General features: G+C 35.9%; 2 protein-coding genes across 2 annotated transcripts; one reads left to right on the forward strand and one right to left on the reverse strand.

Moving 5' to 3' along the window:
* The first annotated feature begins 8484 nt into the window (after positions 1-8484).
* Positions 8485-11765, forward strand: puml (pummelig). Its single transcript, XM_018542735.1, has 7 exons — positions 8485-8702; positions 9249-9328; positions 9405-9611; positions 10054-10380; positions 10462-10579; positions 10665-10851; positions 10933-11765. Exons 1-7 carry the CDS (start codon positions 8671-8673, stop codon positions 11158-11160), a joined length of 1179 nt encoding a protein of 392 aa, XP_018398237.1. The 5' UTR covers positions 8485-8670; the 3' UTR covers positions 11161-11765.
* An 86-nt stretch (positions 11766-11851) lies between these two features.
* LOC108776215 (uncharacterized) lies at positions 11852-13390 on the reverse strand. Its single transcript, XM_018542752.1, has 3 exons — positions 12984-13390; positions 12293-12890; positions 11852-12219 (listed from the first exon to the last, which is right to left on the reverse strand). Exons 1-3 carry the CDS (start codon positions 13115-13117, stop codon positions 11869-11871), a joined length of 1083 nt encoding a protein of 360 aa, XP_018398254.1. The 5' UTR covers positions 13118-13390; the 3' UTR covers positions 11852-11868.
* Positions 13391-13558: the final 168 nt, after the last annotated feature.

A 13558-nucleotide genomic window follows, 5' to 3' on the forward strand; every position in this document is an offset into this window, starting at 1 on the left:
ATTACAAATCGTGCGGAGCGATATCGCGAAGCGCTGTCTGTCTAACTGATCTTTATGACGCGACCGTGTAATTGCTTCTATGAATAATCGAAGGAAAGGGGAGAACGAGGAGCATATATACATATATATATATTTTTATGGGGTTCCATCGCGGTCATCCCCTCGATGAAAAAAATTGCGAATCACCGAGAGACTTCACCGCGAGTATGCAAAAATATACCTGTTCGATATTCTTTTATCATAGAACGTTTTTCGGCAATTAAAGACAAACGACACACTGAATAATTTTCATTTACATTCTTATTTAACGATGTTAAACAAATGAAAGAAGTCATTAGTGTCCTTGTAGCATTATTTTATATACTATGTAGGCATATAAAAAATTTTTAAGCGATGAATAAATTGGCCAATTACAATAGAGACCATAACATAAACAGTGACAAATCCAACGTAAAATCAACATTTTCTTTCTTCTTACGTCTTCTTTCAATCTTTCCGTGTGATACGGCCCTTTATGTCGGAGCATGCGATAGACCTTTACATAATGCATACAGCACAAGAAAATTAATTAATCATATAGTCTTTTATATGGAAAAAGAAAGAAAATTAAGAACTTTGATTTGTTCATTTTTATGCATTGTCTGTGTTATTAATATTCAAGACTACATTTCTGTTTTTATATCTGTGTGTCATTTCTTGGTAGGGACGGAGACTTCTGGACTTTTCTGGGTGTGGAGTTCTTCAAACGAGGGGGAGAGGGATTTCAAATAACAAATATTTTATCTTTATTGTATATATATGCACGAAATGTATTTCTACAAGGAAGAAAAGATTGGCTAAATATGACATAGCATTTTTAATTGGCTGCTGCATTTAATTAAAAATGCTAATTTTACTATCTAAATTTGCTGTAGCTGCCAATCTTTTCTTTCAGAACAATGTACATGTAACATCCTAGTCAAATATCGTTCTTTGTAACATTCCAAAATAACAATTTTAGATCCCTTTCTTTTTCTCTCGAAAATAATATCGTTCTTTGTAAAATCACTCAATATTTTTGAAAAAATCAGTCAAAAATACATTTTATTAAATATGATAGGCGTGAGATTTAACATCTGCAGGAGCTTTGGGTGTGGAATGCTCCACACTCTGTCCGTAACGAAGTCTCTCTGTCTACGATTTCTTACTGGAAAACACCCATAGACTGCGATCTATATTACACTTTTTGGGTGTGACGCAGTAAGCGTTGGAAACAACATTGTATGTAGTCTCTGAATTCCCTAATTCTTACCTTCGCTAGAGATATTTTGGAGATATTCGAAAATGTTACTTTTCAAACAAAACAAGTCACGATAACGTCCAAACGATATTAATAAAATAAAATCGTAACTAATTTAAAAAGTGATTCCTTATATGCCTGTTCCTATCAATGCAATTTAATTTGAATATCTCTTTTTAATTTTTCTATTTCTAAGAATTCGAAGAAGATGAAAGGTAAGAGTTGAGCCGAGATTAAAGTTAATCCATTTACATTAGTAATCATTTGAAGCCATTTTGACATTTCGATATGCTACAATGACTTGTGTTCTACTTGGATTCGAACTGAATAAACGGTATTGAAATCGATAAATATTCAGCACATTCTTGCTATCGCAGAATAATATGGGGACTATTCATCACGCGATTTTATCTGGAATTTCTGGAGGATTGAAAGCCGGCGATAAAACAATAGCGACGTTCAGAATCTTGGGGAAACACACACGCCTTTATCGTGTATGAATCATTACCTCAGATTCGTCAAAGAAGAACTTTCTCTCATCTTCGCCGATAAATTCGTGCGTCATTGTGAAAATTTATTTAGGACATTAGTATTACAGAAACGCACTCCATGAGAAACATTGCCATGGCATAATTATTATCATACATTACATGTACATAAAAACCTCAATATGTTACCTATGTTTTATACGAAAACCGTTACTCGATCTGCTATTAAAGTGACTCGATGAGTTTTTGCCTATTAAGTAATTAAACTGTCGTACAGACCAGCTGCATTCTGTCTTCAATGTGTATTAATAAGCAATCATGCAGGCGACTTAACATTTTTATCTTTCATACACATTAATTGTTTGATCACCTACGGATTTTATGTGTGGTGTGTGTGCGATAAATTTTATATATTATTTTCATTAAGTTTTATCACTTAATCATTTTATATTATAATATTATTATGAAATTTATGTCGAATGATTTTTAAATATTCTTTAGCACAATTATTATTATACAACCGAAATACCTCGCATTAATTAATTTCATCTATTAATTTAATGGGTCCATCAATCCATCAATTAATAATATTCTATCGATTAAATGCCGATAAAAACTGCGATAGCGAACAACAATTGAAGGCTTGGCGGTGCATTATTTTGATTAGGATTCCACTCTAGTGTGAGATTAATTTAACTTAATTTAACCTTCGTTCGTACTCATACTCATCGTCTTCTTCTAATTTTTAAAACCAGAAAACACGATGGAAAGTAAATTGATCTGAGACTGAAGTTAATCTATGATATATATCGATAGGACATTAGGCGAGCGAACTTATATCCTGCAGCGCGAATGAACAAAAAACGTCGGGGAATAAAAAAGTTCCAATACGTCGATCGAAACGCAGGGAAGGGAAGACGTTTTCTGTATAGTAAAAATTTCATTTCGTGCGACCGTCGCACGATCGTCTACGAGTTCTCGCCGCGTCTACATTCGTACAGCGATCCCTCGGCCCTGAAAATTCGCTCATCCTTTGCTCCTCGCATCTCCTCTAACGACGGAACGTGTGGCAGTCGCCGAAAAGTAGTGCCCAGCAGACGACGCCCGAAACGCGCATGTATTCCTACGCCACGCACATGTGCATGTGCTTCCCAAGTAACACGCACGCACGCACGTGCACGCGCGCGCGCGCGAGGATGCATGCGTGCGCATCCTCCGTCCATCCGTTCGTCCGCGCGTCCAACCGTTTCAGCGAGAAACACGCCTCGCCAAAATGCGAACTTCTGCCGCATATCTCCTCCTCTCTTTCGACCGTCAGACGCAGCTGATATGTACCGTGAATCGGCATCGCTCTCCGGGAAATCGACTGCGTTTCACACACGATCATCTTTAACACGTATCGCTCGCAAACGAGATTCGCGTGCCCACGAAATAAATCGGTAGTCGTTCCCGTTGCGGTTTGGCAACATCGTGATCGCACGCTACACGCTGTTGTTCACGATAGCGTAACGCGATTTTCGTCGACGAGCATTATCGCACGCTTTTGTTGGAACGATCTTTTTCGACGCGCGAATATCGCGCTGACGAAAACGACAGTCATCGCACATCTACAGGCATACTTTTGCACAATACGTGCATTTCGATGCCGATTGCGTGACTGTAATAATTGATATACGATGCATGATTAGGATCATTCGACGCGGTCCGCGTGTTACAATCGTCACGCGTTTATCGCGCGACAATGAACATCGCGATCTGCGGCGAGCCGTGCGGTTGAATTCGCGAAACAATTGGACTGGGTAATGAGAATCATGCGCGAGTGCAATGAGAGGATGTGCTGATTGGGATGAATGGCTTATATTGTCGGGAGGGTAAAAAGTGTCCGGAGCTTTTCTGTCGAGAACGACTCGCGAATCTATACAAAAAAATGTCTCCTTTTCCGAAACGTTTATACGTGCATTATTTTCTCGCATATAACAATATAATACGGCAACAATTGACAATTGTCATTATCAAGAAACCAACGATCGTATGAAACGAAAGAAAAAACGATTTTATTAAATATATCTAAAAATTCAGATAGATAAGTAATTTCTAAAAAAGTAATTTCGTCGGACCATTAAAATAATTATTATGTAGGAAACTGAAGCATATAATAAGCAATGCTGCAAAAAGTTTTGATCGTATAGCAACCAGTTCGAGTAGCTTACACAATTATTTGATAGTCTAATGAAATTAGTTTCATATAGTATATCTACATTGATAAGATAAACTAATTTTTTTATAAATTATCTGTTTTTGAATTACAGTACCAATATTTATACTGTCAAGATATATTTATTCGGTATACAAAAAAGAACTATTAATTTGATTTAATCATCTTTTATTAAATGTTTAGTTGGCTCTATTCAAAGAAATATTTATTACAATCTGGTATTCGTTTTCTCAGTGTAGTTAAATTCTTTACGTGCTTTAGTGAAAATGTTTATTCTGCAAAAATAACAATTTCAGCTGACGCGACGTTTAGTTGAAATATTATTTAATAATTGATGTATTGTTATCATTATAAATTGTTATCATAAATATTGTTTGTAACGATCACAGACGACTACTATATACTACTATGGCTCACATTTTTTCCAAATACGTCGTATAGTTCCCTTCGCCATACGTTCTACATAATTCCTATTGTACCGTAGGGTGTCTCCTATAATTTTCTCAAAATTAGCGTGAAGCCGCTGTCGGAGGAGCGTTAACGGAATCATCGACGTTAATTGATCTTACAGCAAACTCACGACGACGTGGCGGCCTCGCGACTCGCGAGACAATGCCAGTGACGTGCCTGGTATTGTCGAGCCATACCGGGAGAGTGCTGTGTAATTATTAATCATGCAAAAGTGCGGGGTGCATACGTCTTGTCGATACGAGCTACGCATTACGCGCGGTCGCCAATTTAAGCGACAGTTCGCTCGCTCGGCAGCGTGTTTGCGTCAATATGATGCGTTATCCTGCGTCAATCTTGGGACTGATAAAATTTTGTTTCCGCGCAGGGACGGCTTCTGTGACGATTTGATAAACAAGACGCGCGCGGCGAGCGATTATTACGTCCACGCTATTTTTCGTCGATCTTTCTGAGAATCGTTTCAACAGAAGACGTATTTTTTTTTCTTCTATAGCGATTCTTTCGTCAAATATATGCTGAAAATACGAGAAACATCGAAAGACTGTGTGTCGTTTCCTTCTCGCTTGACCTTATCAGTAGCTGCATTCTGAAATTCTCAACAATCGGTTGTTATCGTTACATTATCATTGCGCAACCTTTTTTTTACCATAAACGTAAAAGATTAATATTTCATTTGCCGACGAATTCTTTAAGCGTATGTTGATTGGCTGTAAAGTAGAGAATTTCAAAATTCTTAAGGATGTTTAGTGTCTACTTTCAAAATATTCGACAAAAATTTTACAAAAATTGTTCCATTATTACGTCTGAGTATCTATACATTCCAGCTGCAGGACACACAGAAAAGTTTTCGAATTTTTGTTCTGCAGCCAATCAAAAGTTTGTCGTACGAAATATTGGACGCGCAAGGACAACATATCTGCACTGTACCAACATTGTCATTAAAAGTTACAGAATACAGACACGCAGGATTTCGCATTATTTGTATATTGACTATGTTTTTCTCCGAGCAAGTTTGGCTATACGACTGCGAAATATACGCCGAGTCCGTGTTTGGAACTTGTAATACGCGGCTCGGGTTTGAAACTCGAGCACGCGGCGAACAATTAAGTTGGTCAGCATTTGCGACGAGTAATGGACGCGCAATTATAATAGGCGCGATAAGCAAGCCGAGGTCTAATTCGACGACGGCGGCTATGCATCGTTCCGCGCTCGCGCGCTATCACTCGCAACAGCGTGGGCCTTTTATTTCGACTTTAAACGTTTTAAACAATAACACGCCGCGCGATTACCGGCGCGATAAGACTTCGCGTCAAATCGCCGCGCGTTATCGGCTGCGTTTTCTTTTTTTATCCTGCATCGATATATAGACGTAGAGACGTGACCCTTGCACCGATGGTGCTTCCTCTCGCGTCATCCGACAATGACGATTTTCAAATAAGGAAATGTCATCAGTGCGCACTGACGTCTCCGCGCCGTGCGAGTCTCCGGAAGATTTTGCTCGAGGGATGAATCGTATGGAAGGAAATATCGTAGCGGCGCGGTTCCCACATTGCACTCTCGCTGTTGGAGTCGCAAGCTCGACGGCAGGTCACGTCATTCGCCAACGTTCCAGATTCGAGAATCGCGGTGCATCCGGTCCGATTCACACTGCCTTTAACCGTGCCGGATACATGGCGGAGTTCCGCCGGTATCCTATCGACTTCGGATCGACAGTTTTGCGACAGTTGGCGAATGTTCTTTTTTTCCGTTTAACTTTTCTCTACCCTCTCCACCCTCTTTTACTCCTTCGTCTTTCCTTTTTCTAATCTTTATCGGTGGCATGGTGTAAATATATCCATGGTTCTTACCATGCTTTATCGTATATTTTTCAAAATGTATAAGTATAAAAAGAGCGATCGATTCACCGCACTTTTTCCAGAACGTAGCTCCACCTCTTACGTAAACGGTGGAATGAAACTACATGACGACAGGAAGCTCAGTTAGCGTTTCGGCTCGGTAACTTTGAACTCTTCCTTTCGCCAACATATTTACGTATCCTTCACATTGAAACAAGTAACGTGCGCCGAGTAACGGCGTTTATAATGATACATATGATTGACAAAGGCACAGAAATATACATACATATATACATATATTGTATATATATTCAGTTAGTCAAATTTATCGAAAATAAATTGTGTAAAATGACTATTGAGGCATTCTCTAATGTCAAATCGCGCACCTTTAAAACATTGTAATCTTTTTTAAATTTGCTGACATATTTTAAAAATAAAAATGAAACATGTGTTTTATAAAAAAAATTTGAGATTTTTTTTGTGAAGTTATTCATGATTGTAAATTGCAGAAATTTATAAAAAAAAGCATCGCTCATGCAAACATTCATATTATTATACTGTCGAAACTATTAGTATATAAAAAAATGTAACAAATCGATTTTAAAGATCTTAAATTGTTTTATCAGTTGGTTATTTTTAGAATTTATCATTTTCATATAAATAATTTTCCAATTTTTATTAACATTTTTTATCATCAATTCCTCAATTAAAAAATCTTTTTGCGTGTAAATACATACCGTATACTACACAACAGAATTTTTTAACTGTATAAACAGTCCATTCTAGTTCTATTTAAAAGTTTTCGAGATTTATACTTTATAATTGAAGTGGGAAATATGATGACATTTTTATAAAATTTTTTAATTAATGAATAGATGACGAAAAATGTTAATAAAAATTCTGAGCAAATGAAAAATGTTTTATTTATATGGAAATTACAAATAACCCATTCATAGAGAGTAATTTAAGATCTTTAAAATCGACTTTTTGTATTTCTTTTTAACCTTTTTGTACGACTAATAGTTTCTCGACGGTATAATAGCTTTAATGTTCGCATGATGATGCTTTTTTTATAAATTTCTGCAACTCATTAGCATGGATAATCACAAAAAAATCTTAAATTTTTTTTGCGTAAAACGTGTCTTATACGTGTCTCATTTATCTGTAAGCAAATTTGCAAAAAAATTAAAAATTACGATATTTCGAAGCTTGGTTTGACGTGAAATGTCTCTATTGCAAATTTTGTCAACAGAATGTCAATGAAAATATGACAGAGTAATAATTAGATACTTATGAATGTATCATAAAATTAATAAATGTTAACAAAAGAAAGAAGTAAATTAGCAAATTAAATATGTGATTTATATTTATACTGTATAGTAACTAATCTTAATATAAACAAAACAAGTCTAATAGTCCCGGATTAAAAATTTCAACTCTAATTTGACCTTCACCTTAAAAACAAAATCTTGACTACGCACATGTTACAAAAAATTATTACAAAAAATGGAATCTGTTAACAGAATATGATGGTAAATTGACTATGGAAACCGAAACAGAATCTGTACATTTAAATTACGGATGATAGATACACATTATTCCATTCGGGTTCTCTCTGTTATCAAATTATGCTAGTTGAACACGAGCGCAATGCAGACACAGATGATGCCAATTTTCCGTAATATTCTCCTATAGAATCCGTTAGAAAACCGTTAGCATATCGCTATAATACTTATATATATTTCGCTCTGGATATAACAATAGTTGGAGTAGTTCTCATTATCTAAGCTACTGATCGGTAACTTTCCATTTCTGTGTCCTATAAATTGTGTCCAACAAAAAAACCTGCTATATAAAAAGAACGTATTAGAATAGTAGACGACGATCCTCAAGAGTGTATACCAGCGTTCGAATCGTTTCCAAGGAAGAGCAGCATTCGTTTTCCCGCGTCAAATATCAGGCAAAATAATTAACTCAGTTCGACCTGTTTTCTGACCATCGTCGTCGGTCAGGTGACCTCGATAGGATCTCGGGAACAAGAGATAGAAGAGATTCGCGGCGGACACGCTCCAGAAATCATCGGGCTGCGCGCGCGCGCACGCGTTTTGATATCAGCTGATTCCTCCCCACTCCGCGGCCGCGCCGCGCCGTCGCCCATCGTGCCGCGCTTTTACGCTTTTAGTCCATGAGGGGCATGAGGCCGCGCGTTCGCCCGAGCTGTTCATTCAGTTCGAGACACTTCTGCTAGATAATAGTATCGCGCGCGTTACAGGCGTTGCAGCACACGCGATCGAGTTTTTCCGCGTTTACCGACAACAAAAAGAGGCCCCGGTAGCGACGACAGAGCGGCAAGGAGGAGCCCGCCGTCGTCGTCATCTCGCCCTCATGGCAGACCATGAAGTCGTCCAAGCGAAAAGGTAAGGATTCGATCATTTGCGCGGTATCGGAAGACTGTCATAATTCGTCGATCACGTCGCGACTATATGAACCGCGATTATCACGAGACGCGATATTACGTCATTTGGCGCAAAGCGAGAGGGATGACAACAAATCGTCGCGCGAAGGAAGAACGGACTATGTATATCAACAAAGCGTGTAGATGATCGAATTGTGTTACAACGATTGCGACCGTTTTAAAGCTTTAGCTTTGTTAAGGCGCCTCAAGGCCGTTTCTTGGCTTGATCTTTTCCGGTACACATGGCGAATGCGCGAGCGAGAGCGTAATAATTGGTCTGTGATATAATGACTATTAATACCCCATCCGCAACATGTATACCTGTTCCGATGATGTGCAAAAGCATGACTTTACATAAATTGCTAATTAACGCCGATTCATCTTAATTTCGTTGATACGTAGATAATTTAAGAGGAATTTTTCCTTAACCTAATTGGATAATTCGCGTGAGGAATTTTTTCTCAATACAATGTCAAGAGAAGTAATTTTTTTAAATAAAATATTGCAGCAGCTGGATTTGGGGATGGTTTAGTTGGTCTGGATCGTCTTCGACTATGCTACGTGCTGCGGAGAAGAAGATTCTGTCGTGTAAGCAAGATAAATATTACTAATTAAACTTAGATTGAGATCGAAATTTACATTTATGCATTGATCCAAATATTAGGCTTGAAAACGGCATATCGCGGATGGTTCGTCGATATTGGACCGGTTGTGGGACCGGCAGATAAAATATGGACCATTTCATTGAACGAAGAATCGCCGAAAGTCCCAATCGTTTTACTACATGGCTTAGGAGCTGGAGTAGCATTATGGTGCTTGAATTTGGATGCACTTGCATCCCAAAGACCAGTATACGCCATAGATATATTAGGTAAGAAATAAAAAGAATCAAGATTCTTTACCGTTTAATTATCTGCGATTTTATCTAATTTGTATATTATTATTATTAATAATATAATAAATATGCAATAAAAACAAAATGGCAAAAACACAAAGATCTTAATCATTATATTAAATTCTTTTTCTTTTTGTTATTATTTTATCTAATAGTTAAGTTCTCTCCGCTTTTGTCATTATTTTATCATCCATTATAATTGACAAATACATGACTCATCTACATGACTGATCAAATCAACTGAACTTTGTAGTTACATATAAACCTGTTATATGGATTATTAGTTTTTTATAACAAGATGCAAAATATTTAAATATTTATAAATACACTCGAAATATATTCAAAAATATTTCCTGTCAGTCTGTATCTCAGAATTGTATGTTTATAACATAGCTATATTTGACTTCTTGATTTTTAGGATTTGGCAGAAGTAGCAGACCTGTTTTTAGTAATGAAGCGCAAAAAGCTGAGGAGCAGCTAGTAAGTTCTGTGGAGGAATGGAGAAGAGAAATGCAGCTGGAGAATTTTGTATTGTTGGGTCACTCAATGGGTGGCTTTCTTGCGGCATCTTATGCTATGCAATATCCTGAAAGAGTGAAACATCTTATACTGGCTGATCCATGGGGCTTTCCTGAGAAGCCATCCGATACTATGAAAACACATATACCATTTTGGGTTAAAGCCATAGCGTTTGCAGTACAGCCTTTGAATCCTCTATGGGCAGTTAGAGTTGCTGGACCATTTGGTTAGTATTAGATATCATAAACGCAGTAATACGCAGTAATTATTATTTTTTCATATTGTTAAACAAAAATATTTACTACAGGACAGTGGCTCATTGAAAAAACAAGACCTGATATTGTAAAGAAGTTTACTCCCCTACTGAAGGACGACACTGCTATAATTTCGCAATATATACATCAATGCAACGCACAGACCCCTTCGTAAATTGAAAATTAAACATTTTAATGCAATTTAAAAATCTTAAACATGTATAATTATATTTGATTCATTGTATTCGATTTATAGAGGTGAGAGCGCGTTTCATGCAATGATGCATGGTTTCGGATGGGCAAAAAATCCAATTGTTAAACGAATGGATAAGCTAAACGATAATATACCTATAACGTTACTTTATGGGAGTAGATCATGGGTTGATAATTCAGCTGGTGAAACAATTAAACAGTACCGGTCTTCATCGTACGTTAATGTTCAGGTAAGAAAACAATTAAATCAGTAAGTGCTCTATAAAATAAATTAACTTACAATTGTCTATACAAAATAAATTATTATATAGGTAATTACTGGAGCTGGTCATCACGTATATGCAGATAAAAGTGAAACCTTCAACAAATATGTATCGGAAGCATGTGCCTTAAGTGACTCGATATCTCATTTAACATCGTCAAATGTACGTCCTTATAAACCTATAAGCGATCAAGAGATAGATGTAAATTTACCCAAAGAAGCACTTGAAGAACAAAGATCAGAAGAAAAAAATCTGAATACAGAATCAAAAATTTAATTAAAGTGTGGAATATTCTCGTTAAAAAGGACATTCCAGTTCTATTAGCTGGTGCAAAGAAATATATATAGTAAGCACATATTGTGATGTAAGAATGTCGCGAGATACGTTTGACATACGAATGTATACATGTGTTGTATGACACATGAGCTTTACATAATTTATAAATATAATAACGTAAAGAAGAGCATGTAAATTGACAGACATTGGTTACGTGTTAATCGATTGACTGTAGATATTAAAAGATATCGCGAAATCATTAATATAATGCTTTATTTTCAATTTTGAAAATTATGACAATGTATTACTGCAAATGCGCGGAAACTAGAGGAGTAGTGAGATCTTGCCGTAAGTAAGATTTATATTATTTTTATTTGTGTCGATTAGATGTGCAATTGGTTAAATATATTATATAGCACGTTATAAGATTTACACGAGTCAAAAGAGATCAAAAGTACGAGGTAATGGAAGTTGTACATTATGTACAGTCTTTACTAACACAGGCCATAGTAGCATCTAGTGAACAGTGAGCATTCTTGTTATTAATTGTGTTATCTTACAGCTGTAGAAAGATTTTATGTATATTGTACAATACGATTTATTATTAATAAATTATTTATTGTACACACATGTACAGAAAGTTAAACATTAGTATTATATTGAATATTTATACTGAATAAAAATTGTTCTAAAATATCGTTTTTGAAATCATTTTCGCATGTCATTCTGGAAATCATCGTCATCGTTATAGTCATCATAGAAGTTCTCGTCGTCGACGTTCTCGTTGTTGACATCAATATCATCCTCATAATCAGATTCTTCATTATTTATCGCTTCTAAGTCACACTTATTTAATAGTTTTTTCTGATTATTTAATCGGTTCATGCGTCGTGTTTCCCTTCGTCTTTTAATTAGGAAATCAGAGAAAATCTTTCGTTGCTCTTCCTGGGTCAGGATCTCAACTTCTTTTGAGACCGGATCGCTTTTGTCTGTATCAGTATTCATATTCCATATTCGTCTTTGCTCAGCTTTCTTTGACTTGGACACTGCACTAGTAATCTGTAATAATTAAAATACATATATTTCACGCATTTATCTTTTATCAATAAAAACATAAGATAGATTATGTTACCCGAGACATGATTAAATGATGATTCAATCCTAATACATCGTGTCTCATTATTGGCAATTGGATGTAAAATTCATCTGTCTTGGAATCATCATTTACAACTGGTTTTTTTTTGTACGAAATCTGATCGACACTATTAACATCGAATATATCCGATTCCATTTGTTCAGACAAAATTTCATTGGTTTCTTCGAAATTTATCATCGCTAATCTCTTTTCAACCTCCTTCTCTCTAATATAGTGCTTGTCTTCAACAAACTGAATAGGCGGCACTATGCCTATGATACGGAGCTGTGATAGCTCGTGCCGAATAATTCTAGCGCAATTCTGCAATGCTTCCTGATTAACTGAGGAATTGCTACTAGGTATATAGAACACATTGACATATTTAAAATCTCGCGTAATTTTGACATGAGTAATCTCTATGTTTTCTTTTATAATGTCAAACACTTGTCCCATCGACATCATATCTGTTATATGCTGCATGAAAAGTTTATCACGAATTATCATTCTGCGCTGGACATGTATGGAAGGTGAAATTTTATCGGTTAAATTGATGTTCATGGCACTGCGTAATTCTGTCTTGGTTTCGTACCACTTTCTGTAACGTAAAAATAAAGAAAGTTGTATTTAATAGAGTTTTAAAAGAAACGTTCACTCTTTTTTAATTTATATATGAAGCAATCTGCCTTACCTTTTCGATTTATGACTTCCATTTATTATTTTTTTTATAAATCTACTTTCTCTATTTAAATTTGAACACATACTAGATGAACTAATACATCTAGATATTTGGAAGCAAATAATAAAAGGACGTGCACTTTGCATTTTAATTATCACTACATTTAGTCGACTTAGCACGGTTTAGTTCCAACAATTATACAACAGTAACAGCTGATTTAACAGATCTGCTCGTTCTGGCTACACTTTCTTGCACTTTTACGTTTAAAGTAAAATGGCTGTAATGCTTGCGAGTATCGTTTTGCCCTTGTTCAATATTTGGTAAACAAGGATGAAATAATTTCACGAATGTGTAAGCGTTAAATAGAACGCATTGTCGATCTTTAATAAAAAAAAGAAAGATAAAAGTGCAATGGATGCAATTCAAATAAACTTGCAGAAATAATATAATTTTTTGAGTTTTTCAGAACATTATTTATTATCAATGAATCTGTGTAATAAAAAGATTATGAAAATCGCAAATTTAAATTCTCAAAAATGGAAAAAGAATATAATCAATTAAAAAGCGTCACTAACTGTGAAAAAATG

This window comes from Cyphomyrmex costatus, unplaced genomic scaffold (assembly GCF_001594065.2).
Source record: "Cyphomyrmex costatus isolate MS0001 unplaced genomic scaffold, Ccosl1.0 scaffold344, whole genome shotgun sequence".
Lineage (NCBI taxonomy): Eukaryota > Metazoa > Arthropoda > Insecta > Hymenoptera > Formicidae > Cyphomyrmex > Cyphomyrmex costatus.

Excerpts from the sequence above, each read along its gene's own strand:
- puml (XM_018542735.1), top strand. The coding sequence starts at position 8,671 with ATGGCAGACCATGAAGTCGTCCAAGCGAAAAG. Across the intron at positions 8,703-9,248 it reads GAAGTCGTCCAAGCGAAAAG|CAGCTGGATTTGGGGATGGT; the intron begins GTAAGGATTCGA and ends AAAATATTGCAG. Across the intron at positions 9,329-9,404 it reads GGAGAAGAAGATTCTGTCGT|GCTTGAAAACGGCATATCGC; the intron begins GTAAGCAAGATA and ends TCCAAATATTAG.
- LOC108776215 (XM_018542752.1), bottom strand. The coding sequence starts at position 13,117 with ATGCAAAGTGCACGTCCTTTTATTATTTGCTTCCAAATATCTAGATGT. Across the intron at positions 12,891-12,983 it reads GGAAGTCATAAATCGAAAAG|AAAGTGGTACGAAACCAAGA; the intron begins GTAAGGCAGATT and ends TTTACGTTACAG. Across the intron at positions 12,220-12,292 it reads ATCATTTAATCATGTCTCGG|ATTACTAGTGCAGTGTCCAA; the intron begins GTAACATAATCT and ends TAATTATTACAG.